Raw genomic sequence first — 15,182 nt, forward strand, 5'->3', positions numbered from 1 at the left:
AATATCGCTGCATCCTGACGACAGGACGATACAAAGGGAATAGATAAATAAGTATTTCCTTGGCGTGTGTAGACGTCGCTACGCGAGAAGCTTGACGAATTGGTGATTGAATTGCAGCGGATCAAACTTTGTCATTTCTGGCCTGCCGATTGGCCATTAATGGACCAATGATACGTGGTGTATTTGGCTAAGCCAATCCTATTGCTCAAACCACGGCAAAATTAGTGGGATCAAAATTTTGTCCAGCCTCGGGACGGCAACAGCCACCAAGGTCGAGCCTGGTATCAAGGAGATGTATGTATGTCCCTTGCTCGTATGCTCGCGCGAGCATCAAGTGCTTTGACTCGTCTTAGGAGGCCTCGGGCTGCGGGCGTTCCGCGTGACGCGTCGTCACGGCCCTTGGCACAAGCGCTACGGCGGTTGGTTACGCGGCAGGATTTAAGGAAATCCAGCTCATCCTTCATCGCGGATAGGCGCCAGTGACGCCGTGACGCGTAGCGCTCACTAGGCTTTAGGACTTGTGGTGGACGGATGAACGAAAGGTATGGGAAATGGCTTTGGTCGATTTTACAAAGTGAGGCTACGGTGTCGGACTTCTTCTCGCTCACTCGTCAGATTTGGCTCGAACTTGGTCAGTCGACGCGCATCGTTTTCATCTTGATAATGCCTATGATAACGAGGTATCTACAAGCGTAAATGTACCAACAAGTCGCCAGCACCCGCCAAGACGGTCGATGAGAGTCGAGTTGCAACGTGTCCTCTGGTCGTACGTCTGTTTTGCAACCAAGCTGACGCGCCACCAGTGGATCAACAGCGTCGCCACGAAAGCACATCGTTTCATCCGTCCGTGGCAACGTCGTACATCGACTGTGGCTCGGTGGCGTGGTTGCAGAGCATACTTACGACAAGAGGCACACGGCGACTCGATATATGCCGGAAGCGACGACTTGGACCATGCCGTCGCACGCTGCGCGTCGAGGGGCGATGCGCGCGATGGATACAATGGGCAACTGAGCCTTGTTGCTCCCATCTTGTTGCGTTCTAAACGGCCTCCACCGAAGCTGGCCTTCCCATCACTCCGCACCAGTGCTTGCCTGCAACCCGAGCGCGCCACGTCATTCATGCCGCCACTGGATTGGCTCATGTTATCCATGCCACAGCCAATCAGATGCGGCCGCCATCGCATCCATTTCGTTGGCCACCTTCAACGTCCTTCTTTGCACGAGTACCGGTAAATGGTCGAAGGGCAAGTTGCTGACGCTCGTCATTGTAGAAGAAGAGAAACACCCTCTTCAAACGGTCGGCTTACTTTGACGTTGGGCAGTAGAAAGCCATGGAAGGCGCTTTTTGCCTTGGAAGGCGCGGTGTCGGAGGGTCGTCCAGGATGTCATCGCTGGCAGCGCAAGCAAGGTCCTGGATGCGCTTGAGGTCTACAAACGCTTGTGTCTGCGTGTCGACCTTGGGCGGTAGCGGGCATAGTTGCCAGTGCATGGACTTGACCTTGCGCCACTCTGTCTCCATCGCCACGATGACGCCCGTGCTATGGTGCTCGACCGGCCGAAGCGACTGAATCACGGCTTGGGTCCGCGCTTGGAACGCCGCTTTTGCGTGCCGCTCGTGGGCTTCGATACGGTCGCGCTGTTGCTGGTCGCGACGCACCCGTGCCCGACGCTCGCGCACACTCAACGCTGTATCCTCGAGGCGTTCTTCTGCGCACAGTGTCTTGACAACGATCTCTGGCGCTACCTCGGTGGTCGCCGCCTCTTTGGCACGTTTCCGTATGGTCTTTGTGGATCCTTTGGCTTCGAGCATGGCGAGTGTCGCTTTCTTCTCTTTGACTAAACGCAGTGCAGCATGAGGCGAGACGTCGATAGCAACAAGAGGTACGCAAGGCCCGCTCAAGAAGCGCTAGCATCGCGTCGTTCTGGTAGTCGCGCGCCCAGTCCATGGCCGAGTTCTGGGACGTACCGCAGTCCTAGAGTCTCCAACTCACAGTATGGACAAGTGGTGGCGTTTGGTACCTTTGTGACGGACGCGCCGTAGCGTAAGAGTAGCTTGAGCATCCCGACGTCTTGGTGCTTGGTAGCCCACCGAAGACACGAAAACCCCGACTAGTGGGAGGTACGAAAACGTGGCTGCTCGAACAATGGACACCTTGTCGCACACGTCCAAGTCGGCGCCGCGCAAAACAAGGTATCGAAGAAGTGCCGAGCGCTGGCGTCGGCACGCGGCGCACACGGCCGTCTCTTGAATCTAGACTTGCACGATGACGACGTCAACTCGTGGTCGCACCACGTAGTACCGTCGACGTCACGTTGATGTCGCCGTCGTAGTTTAAAAACATGTGCACGAAGAAGAGCCAGCCATGCTACCAGAACAGCGTCGCATCCTTCTCCTACGCGGTAGTATGAGGTTATCGTACCGCAGCCGCGTGGACGATGGGGGGGACGCCCTAATATGCTGCTTCGTGAGGTGACACAATCAAGCCGTGTTGACGAACCGAGTCGTCGCGCTCGTTGACATCGTAGCCGCGCTGGAGCAAGCGCCTATCAGAACTAGAATGTCGATACATGCGTACTAGTATGATGCAATGACAAAACCAGATCGTAAAGCGGTCACTGAGGCTCAGCGGTACGCGCTGGTGGCTCAGCTTGTGCATCGCATACGAGAGAAGGTTGGACTGCTCGAGAAGGCCGCGCTCGCGAATGTACTTGTTCTCGGCGATGCGTCGCTTCCACTTGGCGAGCTGGCGCGCCTCGTCGTCGTAGCTGCCGTCGGTCATGAGGATTGATTTGACACGCCAAAGATAGGTGTCGCAACCGGATAGATGGTGCATTATACGGACAAGGGCTGGGATTGGCTCGGTGATTTGGCTAGAATCACGCAAATTGGCTGCTGTGTCGTTGGGACAGCGACGCCAAGTATCCTGCCACCCGGCCAAAGCCAAAAGACATGTTTTTCGTTGTCGTACTTGAAAGTACTATGTGCTCTAGGCGAGTTTGACCGTCCATGCATCTTCTGTGTGCTTATCTGCGTCGGCTGGTTGCGTGTATTTAGTGGCGAGGCAGGATTGGTCGCCATGGTCACATTTTTGGACCACGATGAGCGCGCCGTCGTCGACGTTCTGGCAGGACCTTGGACGTCCGATATACGTGGCATCGCCGATGGTCGACCAGTCCGAGTACGCGTTCCGGCAGCTCTGCCGCCAGTACGGAGCGCAGCTGTGCTACACGCCGATGCTACACGCCAAGGTCTTCCTCTCGGACACGACGTACCAAGCCCAGCGGCTCGACATCATGGCCGACGAAGGTCCTACGATCGTCCAGTTTGCTGGCGACAACCCCAAGATACTGCTAGCTGCCGCCAAAGTCGTCGAGGGCTGTGCAACCGCTGTCGACCTCAACTTGGGTTGCCCGCAACCCATTGCGCGCAAGGGCCATTACGGCTCGTACCTTCTGCGCGAGGCAAACACGATTGTCGACATTCTCCAGTGCTGGACTCAGAACTTGTCAATTCCCGCCACGTGCAAGATCCGTATCATCGATGAAGGCAGCGCGGACCCTACGAACCGTGGTCTCCAAGCCACGTTGCGGCTCGTGGATCAGATCGAAGCTGCCGGTGCCGCTGCAATTACAGTACACGGACGCAACCGCGTCATGAGCGGCAAGAAAATGGGGCGTGCTGACTGGGCGGCGATCGCGGCTATCAAAGCGCGCGTCTCGATCCCGGTCGTCGCCAACGGCAACATTGAAACGTTCGATGACGTGGCAGCGTGTAGGGCCGCGACGGGTGCCGACGCGGTCATGTCGGCGGAGGCGCTTCTCGAGAACCCAGCGCTCTTTAGCGGCCGGGACGTGAGTCCGTTTCAGCTCGCACGCGAGTACTTGGGCCTGGCGACCGCGTCGCCCCTCGTGGGCGTCAATTTTCACCGGACCGAGAAGGCCCATGTGGTTCGCATGCTGCATGCACCCATGCGTCAGCTCGCCCGGGCGTCCGTCATGGATGCCACCGCGCTCTTGGCCGCAACGCAGTCACTTCCCGAGCTCATGGACGCTGTCGCAACCATCGAGACGGCGGCCGAAACGTTGTCGATACCGCACGTGCGAGGCGCGGACGCGTGGTACCGGCGGCACCGTGTCGATGCCGATAACAACGCGAGTCGGTCGGCACGCAAAGACATCCAGCGGCAATGGCTTGCCGGTGGCTTGCGACTCACCCGATGACTAATGAAGAATTCCATGTACTTTGACGCGTCATGTGCGATCGAACCCTGGGTGGCAGCTGCGCTTGCCGTCACTTGACGTTGGTCTTGCGTCGTGTCCTCTGCGCTGCGCGCGCGTGGCACTGGCGATCAAAGCGCGTCTCCAACAAGCGCATCCCACGCTTAAATGGAAAGTAGCGTCGTACTGTACGAGGCTGTTAATGGCGAAGCCGCCTGCATACTAGTATGATGCAAGATTCGAGCGCATACGCATGTGACCGTCGATGTATTACACCTTGGACCTTGAAGCTGCGACTCTGGCGACTGGGGATTCCGTAGCTGGATGGCACCGGCCCACTTGGATGCTCCCTGGCTCCACCTGGCACGCCACGGTGATTTCTCACGTGTGAAATATAGATTGCCACCGACCAGTCGTGTCTCTGTAAACCGGGCCACCAACAAACCAGCTCTGGCACGTCGCAGCCCAGGATCTTCTCATTGCCTTCTCCTTCGTCGACGTCTCCGTCGTTTGCATGCGACGATCGAGGCGTCTTCGCATGTGTACTCAGGCAGACGACGTAGCATCATCGTTGGCATCATTCGCCTCACAATCGACATTGGCCTCCATGCACAGATGACGGAAGGCATATCGCCAGTGGCATCCCACTCCATGGTGACCGTGGCCGTCACGTTGCGAGCGAGCCATTAGTCTACGAGAATCGAAAGGGCCGAACGAACGTGTCCGAACGTCGTCCTATAAACTCTTGGTGCGTCGTCATGCAGAAGCCTCTTGCCCGAGCCAGAGGCTGGACACGACGTGGTCCGAGTCTGCGTCAACAGCAATTTCTTGCGATCGATTTAGCGCAAAGATCACATCGCAGCACCAGTCTCCACAGCGTCTCCAGTGTCTCCACGACGCCTTCGTGTCGCACCGGAAACACACGTGAAAAAACATTTTGAAAACACACGTCATTTTTCACGCGGAAGCCCCGCTGCTGGCTAATGTCGTGGTCGAGTATTTTATATATGACGCGTTTGTATGCCTATGGAAAGAAATACATTAAAATAGCGCGCGGTCTCCTACGACGGTGTAGCGCGTGGCAGCTGGCGCTGAAGAATTGCATGGAGTAGGACGTCGAGGTCCATTTTCGCTTCGTCCTCGCAATACGAGGCCCATGGAAGCCAACCTCATGGACGACCTCGAGAGCCAAGCGCGGACGTCATTGAGCCTCTTCAGCTTTGGCGACGTGGGCGAGTACACGCTGCTGTCGCAGTCGACGACGAGCGCGAGCAAGCTGCGCCTCGAAGAGCGCGTCGTCAAGCGCGGCGGCGAGACGACCTTGTACCTCGTGCGGTCGACGGTCTTTGTGGCCGCCGAGCTCCATGAGCTTCTTCCGATCCTCATCAACTCGGAGAAGACCGCCATGAACGACGCCGTCCAATTCTTCTTTGGCGGCAAGCACCGCCATTGCACCCAAGTGTATCGGCAGAAGCGGGACACAGGCGTCGCGAGCCTCAAGCGCGTGATTGCCGACCAGGGCACGATCCTCAAGAGTCGCTGGCAGTGCTCGTTCCTCGACTTTGAAGGCACGCTCGTGCCCGATTGGCGCGACGACTATGCATCGCAGCCCAAGCCCGACATGTTTGTGCGCGTCATGCAGTCGTCGTCGCTCCTAGACGACCCGCCAACGCACCCGCTGCCCGCCAACACGAAGCTCAAGTCGATCTCACCGCGAGGCGTCATGGTGCGCAAGGTGCCCAACCCGTCCTTGAACCCGTCCGACGCGCCATTGGGTGTCGAGGTGCAGTTTGTCGTCTCGTTTCTCGAGACGGCGCTCATCAACTTGCCGCGTCGGAGCCGATATCAAAAGCTCGTCGCGCAAATGGCCAAGCTCGAAGACGTGGTCGTGAGCCGCCGCCTCAGTCGAACGTTCCGCGACCGGAAGCTCAACCCGCTCCACCCGCAAATTCAAAACTGGGTTGCCAACGACAACCGGACCACGTGCCACATTTGCAACGCAAAGTTTCATTTTTCCAAGCGGCGCCACCACTGCCGGCTCTGCGGTGAGATCGCGTGCGATGCGTGCTCGCCGAAAATGGAGGTCTGGCTCCCGTACAAGTCGGCGCCGACCGCCGTCCGCATCTGCACCGACTGCGTTCACGCGCAGCAAGCCGACGACGACGAGGACGTGGCCACGGCCACGCTTGCCAAGTCGAAAAACGTCAACGTCTCGGTCTTTGATACGATCTACGACGCCATGTACTGCAACAACCAGAGCTTCAAGGACCGCCCGATCGAGCGCGACCTCCGAGGCACCGCGTCGTCGTCGCCATCGTCCTCGAGCGAGCTCGGCGACGACGTTGCAGAGAGCGTGTCGCTTCTGGACCTGAACCTGCACCTCGCGCCGCCGCTTGACGAGAAGGGAGATGCGTGCAAGTGCTGCCGCGACCTCCTCGGTGCTGTCCGGTACGGCTGCTCCATGTGCACGGGTGTTGTCTGCGGGTCGTGCAACCTCCAAGTGCACGGCAACGACGGCGTCGAGAACCTCTGTCGCATTTGCGTCGGGAAGGACTCGGTCACGCAGCTCCTCACGCGCTCGGACAAGGGCCTTCGCCACTCGATCAACGTCGGCGGCTTGGACGGCCGCCGGCGCAGTAGCAGCAGCAACGCCGTGCTCTCGCAGTCGGCGCGTCCGCACCGGTCGCGTCTCTCGTCCGTCTTTTCGCACTCGGACCCGTCTCGGCACCTCACGTCGTCGCCGCCCACGTCGTGGGTCACGTCGTAGCTTTGTTTTCTTTTGCGTTTTATTTAATTTCAAACTCTGTACGTTGCAAGCCGCTGTTTTATCCACTGGAAACTGCACCACAAGGGAAGTACCTGTCGAAGCCCGAACAGTCTACCGAGCAGCCCATGAACCCAGCTCCTGTACGAGAGGCCACACCAACTAGATGCTCTTCAACTAGAGCCAACAGCAGTAGCAGCCCTGAGGAGTGATGTAGTAGCTGCCGATTCAAGTGCGATTTACAGGTCTAGAAATCGTTCTCATGACGAAATCCTCAAGTCCACGGATAAAACGACGGGAAGAGGACTGCGCCGAGAACGCTAAAGCCAAGCGCATACAGCAGAAGCCCCTTGCTCGCCGTCGGGTGCGTCATCGAGAGGTGGCCCGCAGCCCAAAAGATCGGCGGGTTGGCACAGAGGAACCGCGTCAGCACCTAATAGTTGCATATGAGAGACGTGGCATCCATCCAAGCGCGCGTACTTGGATGTGGAGCACGACAAGGGCATTTGCAAGCAGGAAGGCGAGATGCGCCATGTAGGGCTGCAGCGGCGACGGCAGCACCACGGCGGCAGAACGCGTCCGTGGACGCCAGTACGACAGCAGCGCGTACGACGAGAGGAGCAACATCGGCGTCGCCAGCGCAAAGTTGGGGATCTAGATCGTTCAACTTGAAGTGAGTTTCACATGTGAACGAGCGATCTTTCGACCTGCTTCAGTTGGTAGTAGGCAAACGGGCCAACGCCCCAGTACTCTTTCTGAATAAACATGTACATGGCCGAGACGTTGGGCACGACGTTGGCGCACCACGGCCGATCGATGGCGAGCTTGGACGTGAGGCCGACAAGAGATCTAGAGCAACACCGATACGGATGACGTCTTGCATTAGACGTACGCAAAAGATGCCGTGTACGGCGACAAGGACGGGCAGTAGGCGGCAATACCAAACGCAAAGTAGACCAGTTGGGGCCCAATGGCCACGACGCCGAGCAGCGCAGTGACGACCCAGTAGCGCAGAAACGAAATGAGCGCTTGGGTTGGCGAGGGCGACGCGAGAAGGCGGTAGTAGGCAATGTACACTACGCCACAGCAGGATGCTATACCCGTAGAGGAACCGAGACGTACGAGACAAAAGAATGCCGTTGGAGCGCGTGGCGGACGACAGGCCAAACAGGATCGCGCTCAGCACGAGGTACAGCGTCGAGGACCGATGCGGCGCCGACGTGCGGTAGAGCTCGAGGTAGTACATGCCACCAAAGCTCAGGACGCACATCAAGCTAGGACCGTGTGAGGCGCGGTCGACGAGATGGCAAGGCTACCTCTCACTGTAGCACGACGACATAAAGATGCCAGAGGGGCAAAAGCAAAAGAAGATGGCCGAGCGGCGCGCCAACGTCTCGTTCTGGAGAAGCTACCAGTGAGAGCATGAGCACGACAGTACCGGCGATGAAGCGCAGGATACCAGTTGCCCGAGACGGTAGAGGTAGCGCGCGGCAAGGACAAAGCTCACGTTGCTGTCATCAAGGTGCGTTAGCATGATCGCGGGACGACGATGGTGGTTGCACGTACCTGATGCACCAGCCTGCCACCAAGATGGCCGTTTGCGGAGCGCAGAACGGGGCAAGAAGCACGCTGCGCCATGGCGAAGTGAGCTAAAGATGAGCTAGGCGATTGTACCTGGCGTAGCGTGCCAGGAGGCCAAAGAGCGGAAAGAACGCATGGGTGTTCTCGTAGCCGTAGCCATCGGCTGCCATGTCGACGTAGTAGACGCCGTCCCATGTGGCAAAGGCGCGGAAGATGGACGAAGACGTTGCAGATGTATCGTAGGGCGTGATGAGGTACGCGCTGATCATCGCCATGGTCGAGACCCATGCCCGCGAGAGGACCGCGATGGCAACGATGTTGGCCTCCTTGCCCATGGTGCAAGCTTCCTGCAAAACTGTGCCAACACTTTTTACGTGCAAATACAGCTTTCTTAAATAGTATGAATCTGCCTGCATCGGTCTTTGATACGCGACAGCTTTGCCCAGCGACCATGCTAGCAGCAATGAGTGGCGTTGCATTGGGCATCCCTTGGTGCTTTCCAAGGACTTGTGCAAAGGGATTGTGCTGTCAACTTGCGGCCGATGCTGGTTGCGAGCCGGGGTAGAATCGTACACTATATACATACGAAGTGTGTGAATGTTTGTGATGGGCAGTATTTGGTGTGCTCGAAAGATACAACGGGCGAAGATGGCAGCACGCACGCGGCCGTCCATGACAGCGGACCGCCTGGAGGTCATTCTGCACGATGCATGTGATGCCATGGGGAGAGGCGAAGCCCCTCGGTCCGAGACGTGGCTCGCGTACATCCTCGAGGCCATGGCCACGCCTGCCGACGAGGTACGAAGCGACCTGCAGCTCGATGGCACGCCTCTATCTGGGCTAGCACGAAGCCCTCGCTGGGCGCTTTGGCGTGCCCGCTGATGTAGCCAAGACGGCGCATGATATTCTGGAGGCGCGCAAGCCCGACGTGCATCGGTACCTCGTGCGCCAAGCGATTGCATTGACGCCGACGCACCTTGTCAGCTTCGACTACACGGTTCGGGTAGGCTACGTCTCGTTTTGGGATGCGTCGGTTGTGACGCCTTGTAGCTTGTCATGACGAGCAGCACGCTCCACGGAGTGCTCTACCCCGTTCTCGTGCTCCTGCTCTTGCTCCAAGATGCCAACGGTGCCCAGCGCGAGGTAGTCCATTCCTTCCGAGCGCTTTCGTGGTCATCTCATGGGCAGTCAGGTGCGCTTTGAGATGACGAAAGATCAAGTAGATGATCTACTTGCAGAATTCGACACGATTGAGAAGGTACATTCTGACCAACAAAGCCGTGACGAGTGTGCATCAACTGTAGACCCTCTCGGGCGTCATGCCGCAAGACGTTGTCTAGCAGTAGCCAGCCCAACATACTTGCAATACATCAAGTTTGTATCAAGTTAGCCAAACGCAAAGTGGAGGCAAGCGCGGAGGCCGGCTTGTGCCTTGGGAAAGTAGCTGAGGCAGTACCACGTGAGCGCACAGCACTGCACAAAGACGGAGAAGAACACAAAGATCGAGCGAAACCAGAGACCTGGGCAGAGCGCAAAGACGAGCGTGAGCCCAATCGTCGAGAGGTACGCAGTGAAGCAGGGCAGTCGGTTTTTCTCTTGGAGGTTGGCCCACTGCTGGCGCGGCCCCGCAAGGAAGAGCGTCGAGAGCATAATGATAAGCGACCCAAACGAGTAGAGCACGCCAAACGCCGCCATCGACAGTGGCAGCCTACAGAACATGAGCTCATGGACGTGCAGTTTGGTCGACGTACACGAAGAATGAGACGAGGAAGAGCACGAGGCCAAGACCGAGCGTCATTAGGAACCGATGCGTGTTGCGCGCATCCTGCGCTGGCGCCTCGTCGTTGCGCAAGAAAGACTCCTTGAGCGTCGTGGGTAGCATTGTTCGCCGACAGCAATCTTATTGTGTGCTTATGGGACCTTCGATGGAAGATCCATGCTCTGGCGAAACGGCGCGTTGCGTCTTTCTAGTCCACACAGTCCCCAATGCAGGTTTGCACGCCATTCGAGACGCACGCGACAACAACACCGCACGTTGCCTTCACTGAAACACTCTGCGGACAAGCCGTCGACTCACTAGCAATGCCATGCAGGTACTCGACGAGTTGCCCTCTCTGCTCTATAGCCTGGTAAGCTGGCGAGACAGCGATACACCTCTATAACTGGATACATTAGCTGTGCCAATAGAAACGCAGAGCGCCCCATCATAATATCCAGTGTGAGAGGTCCGTCCCGGCATCGGATTGGTCCGTGCATTGGCTGGACCAGCGCGTAATATTTGGTTGGAAGCGGAAGTCGGGTTTTGTATACGATTTTGGTCGGCAGCTTAGTGTTGCTTTTCAGTTCCATCTACCAACATGGTATGTCCTCGATGCGAAGCTTAGCCAAGCCTAAGGCCCGGGGTACGAGGGCGTCCGCCTCCGCGGCCTGCTTCCCGGGCCTTTGACACTGCATTAGAGTCCCTCGCAGGCGACGACTGACCGCTGTGATGTAGCCTACCGCCGCCCACAAGAACCGTAAGAAGCGTGGTCACGTGTCCGCTGGTCACGGCCGTATCGGCAAGCACCGCAAGCACCCGGGTGGTCGCGGTAACGCCGGTGGTCAGCACCACCATCGCATCCTCTTCGATAAGTTCCACCCTGGTTACTTCGGTAAGGTCGGTATGCGCCGCTTCCACCTCCTCAAGAACCGCCTCCACTGCCCCACGGTGAACGTTGAGAAGATCTGGTCGCTCGTCTCGGCCGAGACGAAGGAGGCCGCCGAGAAGTCCAAGGACGGCAAGGCCCCCATCATTGACGTCACCAAGTCGGGCTACTTCAAGGTCCTCGGCAAGGGTCGCCTCCCCGCCATCCCGGTCATCGTCAAGGCCAAGTTCTTCTCGCAGGAAGCCGAGAACAAGATCAAGGCTGTCGGCGGTGCCTGCTTGTTGACCGCTTAAATGCGCAACATGAGTAGTGCCCATCCTCGCCTCTTGGTAGAAGTGGACAACACGTAAATGGTTAACCAAACTGGAAATCACACCACGGAGTTAATCGAATGATCCTCGGCGCGCATGCAGCCACTCGAGTAGTGACGAGATCGGGTGCTTCTGGCTTGGGTCGAGGAGGGCAACGAGCTTGTGTTGCAAGCTCGCTACGTCCGCGGTCTCGACGCCGCTGAAATTGTCGAGGCCAATCGCAAGCTCCGACTGCCGCCTGGAGCAAACCACATGCACCACGCAGCCTTTGTGCATGGTCTTGAACACCAAGCTTTCGTCGATTAGTCCTTGGCGGTGGTCGACCGGTATCGTGGTCAACGGGCTCACGTCGCGAAGCGCGTGTGGCTGGCACGTATACCGAGCCTCATAGCAGAACGCCGAGACGCCAGCGTCGCTCTCTTTGCGCGGTTGCGCTTCCATTCGCTTGGCTTCGTAGAACCACCGGGCGAGGAGCGTCGTGTCGGTGCGCGCTGCTTGGGCATCCACGTAGCCTGCATGGCATACACTGCATTACGACCTCGCATGACGACGATCGACGCATCTACCTGGCTGTCCATGGACCCATGCGAGCGTGGCGGCGGCGTCCCAGCGGGTATGATGCGGCGTGGCGACGAAGCGGTCGCCGTCAACCATCGCACGCTCGAATATGAACCGGATACTGCTATGTCAAACCGGAAACCGTTTCGAACGAACCGGCGCGGATCGGCGCGATGGACGCGTCGGCCAAGGTGGCCCGAGGTACGTGGCGAAGCGCCACGCTGCTTCCTACATAGGCGCAACCACGTAGGGCGCAGCGAGGCCAACCTCGAGCACCTCACGATCTCGGTGCCATCAACCTCGCCACTCTACTCGAACGACTTTCAGAGCGGCTCGCCATCGCTCCTGCGCCGGTCGCCAACGAGTCGCGACGCCGATCGGTACAAGTCGTCGTCCATGCTGCGCACGCCTACGTCCAAGGAAGTCGTCTGGATACAACAATATGACCCGCGTCGTCGGCAGTACTACTATCTCAACGGGTCCACGGGCGAGACGACTCTCGCCAAGCCGCGTTTCTTCTCCAAGGAGCTCCGCGAGCGCAAGAGCGTGGCAGCGCTCACGATGCAGTGCGCACTGCGCTCGCACTTGGCACGCACGCGCGCGGCAGCCTTGCGCGTCGGTGCCCCCGCAACGTCGCACACGGGCGACGCGGTCCTCGACGAAGCGTACGCGCGCAAGACCAAGCACATTGCGTCGCTCCTCACCGACATTGCAAACCTCCTCGTGCTGCGGACGCCCTCCTTTGTCAATGCCTCTTCGACAGACAATGACGACGATAACAAAGACACGGAAGGTCATCTCGATCGGGACGAGCTACTTGCGTTGTATGCGGAGTTTGAGTCGACGCTCCGGTCGCTCACGTCAACCTTTGCCGCTGTCGAGGCCGTCATCCGCGAGCTCCAAGACCAAGCGCTTCTCTTAACCAAGCATGAAGACATCAACGAGACGCTCATTCAAGTGCAGAAAGGCGCGGTCCGACTCCACCGAACTATCCTGGAGAAGGATGCTCGCTTTTGCGAAATGGACGCGGCGCGGCTCAATGCTGCGTACGCTACCTACACGACGATGGTCGCCGAGTCCAAGCAGCGGGATACGACCAGTGTGCTGCAAAAGGCACTCCGGCGCTGCGAAGCCATCTTCCGCAGAACCCTGGGCCCGGCTGCGGTGCAAACCGGCCGCGGCATGGACGTGACCAAGGTCGCTGGCAAGGTGTTTGCCGACTGGCACGACGCCGTCACAATGGCGGTCGAGAGCGTCCGCGAGCTGGAGGCGGCTGCCAATGTACCAATCACACCTGCCGTCGTTGCCGTCGACGTAGCGCCGATAGTGGAAGCAGTACCACCGCCTCTCGTCGCAACTGTCATGCCCGAAGTACCGGAAACCAAGAGCCCGCGCCGAAGCTCGTACGACGTGGCGTATCTGCAAGCACGCTGGGCGAGTGGCCTCAAGCTCCGGGCCAAGGATGCCGACGCGCAGCGACAACGCGCCAGCGCAGCCGAGCAGCAGCGATACCACGCGTTTCAAGACCGCGTGTACGCGCAAGCCCAGTACCGAGAAGAGCGCAACCGGTGCAAGCTCACCATCTGGGAGGCGGTCGTTGAAGGTGCGCGCTGCTTTGTAGTAGTATTTTCGATACCAGATACCAAATTGGGTAGGGTGGTCGGTCGAGAAGATGAGCCATCTCGTGGCACAAGAAACGAAAAGGACCATGCAAGACGGTGTCTCGAGCTTCCGCCTCCGCGACGCGCAGTCAGAGAATGGCCGGACGCTGCTTCAGCTCGCTTGCTGGTGGGGCCACGAGGTGCGACACAGTGTACGATGATGGCTCTAGACCACTGGAGTAGCATTTGGTGCGGTACTTTGTCGAGAAGGGCTCCAACTTGGGCCAATTCGACAGCGTGTGCAATCGCTTCACCCTCCTGCACGACGCGGCGCGCGCGGGCCACGCACCGGTCGTCCGCGCACTGCTCGAGTACGGTCTCAGCGTGAGCGTGGTCGACGCCAGCGGCGACCTGCCCTTGCACTGGTATGGAGTTCGTGCACGAGCGGCTGTCGACAATCAATAGGGCGTCGCGGCGCAACCATCTGGACGCGGCCAAAGCGCTACTGGAGTGCGACGGCAAGCCGCCAAGCGCCCACGTTGCGCGATGGAAGAGTCTTGGCACGCGGAATGCGCGCGGAAAGCTCCCGATCGACGTCACTAACTCGTTTAGCCTCCGCAAGTTCCTCTTGGGTATCCGACATCCTGTACTGTGTAGTAGTGTTGCTGCACCTCGTATGATAGACGAGCAGGACAAGGCGTTGCGGGGCCTCGAGGCCCACGCCGCCGAGGCCAAGGTGCCGACGGGTACGACCGACCCGTACATCTATGCACTGCGTCGGCGGGATGCTGTGATTGGGCCCCACGCGCTCGCGGCCGCACCGCTTCGGCGAGCCACTTTATTGCTGCCGGCCAAACCGAACCACTTTGGCGAGTCGGGCGAGTACATTGACGCCCGACGACAAAAGGAGTTGCGCGTGAAGAAGGCGACGGCAAAGGCGGTCAAGCAGCTTACCCGCGACGGCGCCAAGCGAAGTCTGGTGCGCGCGGCAGGTCAAAAGTTGAAAGCCAAGCTACGGCCGCGCAAGAAGAGCAGCTACGTCGGCGACCCCGACGCCTTCCCACTCGATAGCTGGGACTAATGGACAGTCCAGAACATTATTTGAGGTAGCTGCTCGACCTTGTGTTGTCGTCGCTAGAGGATTAGGGTTACGGTTGTATCCCATCTCGATACATATCGAGTCGAGCGAGTGGTTCTACGTCGTAGAGATCAACCGCTTCCTCCTCATCTTGTCTTTTGGGATATGGAAACTCACCAATGGGAGATACGAGGTTAGAGGTTCGTAAGCTCGAGCGTTAAGGGTGTCGGTAGAGCCCAATGCAATAACGCGCGCCTGTTCTTGACTGCGATGCTGTGGAAGACTGTAGTCGTACACGCCGAAGACGTAGCTCCTTTACGACCCGGGTGATGCTGCGTAACTATCGCAAGCTCGACGATCGTTCGTCGCATCTACTCGCCAGTGTGAGTGCCTAGCTAAATATACCCGCGTCGGCTAATATAAT

The 15,182-nt window shown here is 58.5% G+C and overlaps 9 protein-coding genes across 9 annotated transcripts; 5 read left to right on the forward strand and 4 right to left on the reverse strand.

Annotated features, from left to right (window-relative positions):
• Positions 1 to 1,305: 1,305 nt before the first annotated feature.
• SDRG_02783 (hypothetical protein) lies at positions 1,306 to 2,782 on the reverse strand (the record flags this gene model as incomplete). The annotated part of the gene is made up of 8 exons (XM_008608385.1): positions 1,306 to 1,838; positions 1,888 to 1,975; positions 2,022 to 2,111; positions 2,155 to 2,253; positions 2,303 to 2,368; positions 2,423 to 2,452; positions 2,501 to 2,546; positions 2,601 to 2,782. 8 exons carry the CDS (start codon positions 2,780 to 2,782, stop codon positions 1,306 to 1,308), a joined length of 1,134 nt encoding a protein of 377 aa, XP_008606607.1.
• Positions 2,783 to 3,094: 312 nt separating this feature from the next.
• On the forward strand, positions 3,095 to 4,256 carry SDRG_02784 (hypothetical protein). The gene has a single exon (XM_008608386.1). The coding sequence runs from the start codon at positions 3,102 to 3,104 to the stop codon at positions 4,221 to 4,223; it is 1,122 nt and encodes a 373-aa protein (XP_008606608.1). The 5' UTR covers positions 3,095 to 3,101; the 3' UTR covers positions 4,224 to 4,256.
• Positions 4,257 to 5,271: 1,015 nt separating this feature from the next.
• On the forward strand, positions 5,272 to 7,041 carry SDRG_02785 (hypothetical protein). Its single transcript, XM_008608387.1, has one exon. It carries the CDS (start codon positions 5,377 to 5,379, stop codon positions 6,985 to 6,987), a length of 1,611 nt encoding a protein of 536 aa, XP_008606609.1. The 5' UTR covers positions 5,272 to 5,376; the 3' UTR covers positions 6,988 to 7,041.
• Positions 7,042 to 7,186: 145 nt separating this feature from the next.
• On the reverse strand, positions 7,187 to 8,923 carry SDRG_02786 (hypothetical protein). Its single transcript, XM_008608388.1, has 9 exons — positions 8,659 to 8,923; positions 8,551 to 8,613; positions 8,444 to 8,495; positions 8,301 to 8,392; positions 8,107 to 8,258; positions 7,877 to 8,060; positions 7,692 to 7,833; positions 7,465 to 7,638; positions 7,187 to 7,417 (listed from the first exon to the last, which is right to left on the reverse strand). Exons 1-9 carry the CDS (start codon positions 8,898 to 8,900, stop codon positions 7,259 to 7,261), a joined length of 1,260 nt encoding a protein of 419 aa, XP_008606610.1. The 5' UTR covers positions 8,901 to 8,923; the 3' UTR covers positions 7,187 to 7,258.
• Positions 8,924 to 9,190: 267 nt separating this feature from the next.
• On the forward strand, positions 9,191 to 9,968 carry SDRG_02787 (hypothetical protein). Its single transcript, XM_008608389.1, has 5 exons — positions 9,191 to 9,363; positions 9,410 to 9,568; positions 9,616 to 9,708; positions 9,758 to 9,823; positions 9,870 to 9,968. Exons 1-5 carry the CDS (start codon positions 9,214 to 9,216, stop codon positions 9,903 to 9,905), a joined length of 504 nt encoding a protein of 167 aa, XP_008606611.1. The 5' UTR covers positions 9,191 to 9,213; the 3' UTR covers positions 9,906 to 9,968.
• Positions 9,952 to 10,447, reverse strand: SDRG_02788 (hypothetical protein; the record flags this gene model as incomplete). The annotated part of the gene is made up of 2 exons (XM_008608390.1): positions 9,952 to 10,273; positions 10,317 to 10,447. The coding sequence occupies 2 exons, from the start codon at positions 10,445 to 10,447 to the stop codon at positions 9,952 to 9,954; spliced, it is 453 nt and encodes a 150-aa protein (XP_008606612.1).
• A 394-nt stretch (positions 10,448 to 10,841) lies between these two features.
• Positions 10,842 to 11,637, forward strand: SDRG_02789 (60S ribosomal protein L27a). The gene is made up of 2 exons (XM_008608391.1): positions 10,842 to 10,925; positions 11,060 to 11,637. The coding sequence occupies exons 1-2, from the start codon at positions 10,923 to 10,925 to the stop codon at positions 11,501 to 11,503; spliced, it is 447 nt and encodes a 148-aa protein (XP_008606613.1). The 5' UTR covers positions 10,842 to 10,922; the 3' UTR covers positions 11,504 to 11,637.
• SDRG_02790 (hypothetical protein) lies at positions 11,594 to 12,175 on the reverse strand (the record flags this gene model as incomplete). Its single annotated transcript, XM_008608392.1, has 2 exons — positions 11,594 to 12,033; positions 12,088 to 12,175. The coding sequence occupies 2 exons, from the start codon at positions 12,173 to 12,175 to the stop codon at positions 11,594 to 11,596; spliced, it is 528 nt and encodes a 175-aa protein (XP_008606614.1).
• A 27-nt stretch (positions 12,176 to 12,202) lies between these two features.
• SDRG_02791 (hypothetical protein) lies at positions 12,203 to 14,893 on the forward strand. The gene is made up of 6 exons (XM_008608393.1): positions 12,203 to 12,280; positions 12,330 to 13,682; positions 13,735 to 13,880; positions 13,924 to 14,105; positions 14,146 to 14,312; positions 14,364 to 14,893. Exons 1-6 carry the CDS (start codon positions 12,253 to 12,255, stop codon positions 14,759 to 14,761), a joined length of 2,274 nt encoding a protein of 757 aa, XP_008606615.1. The 5' UTR covers positions 12,203 to 12,252; the 3' UTR covers positions 14,762 to 14,893.
• The last annotated feature ends 289 nt before the right edge of the window (positions 14,894 to 15,182 follow it).

The sequence above is a fragment of the Saprolegnia diclina genome (assembly GCF_000281045.1).
Source record: "Saprolegnia diclina VS20 unplaced genomic scaffold supercont1.6, whole genome shotgun sequence".
Lineage (NCBI taxonomy): Eukaryota > Oomycota > Saprolegniomycetes > Saprolegniales > Saprolegniaceae > Saprolegnia > Saprolegnia diclina.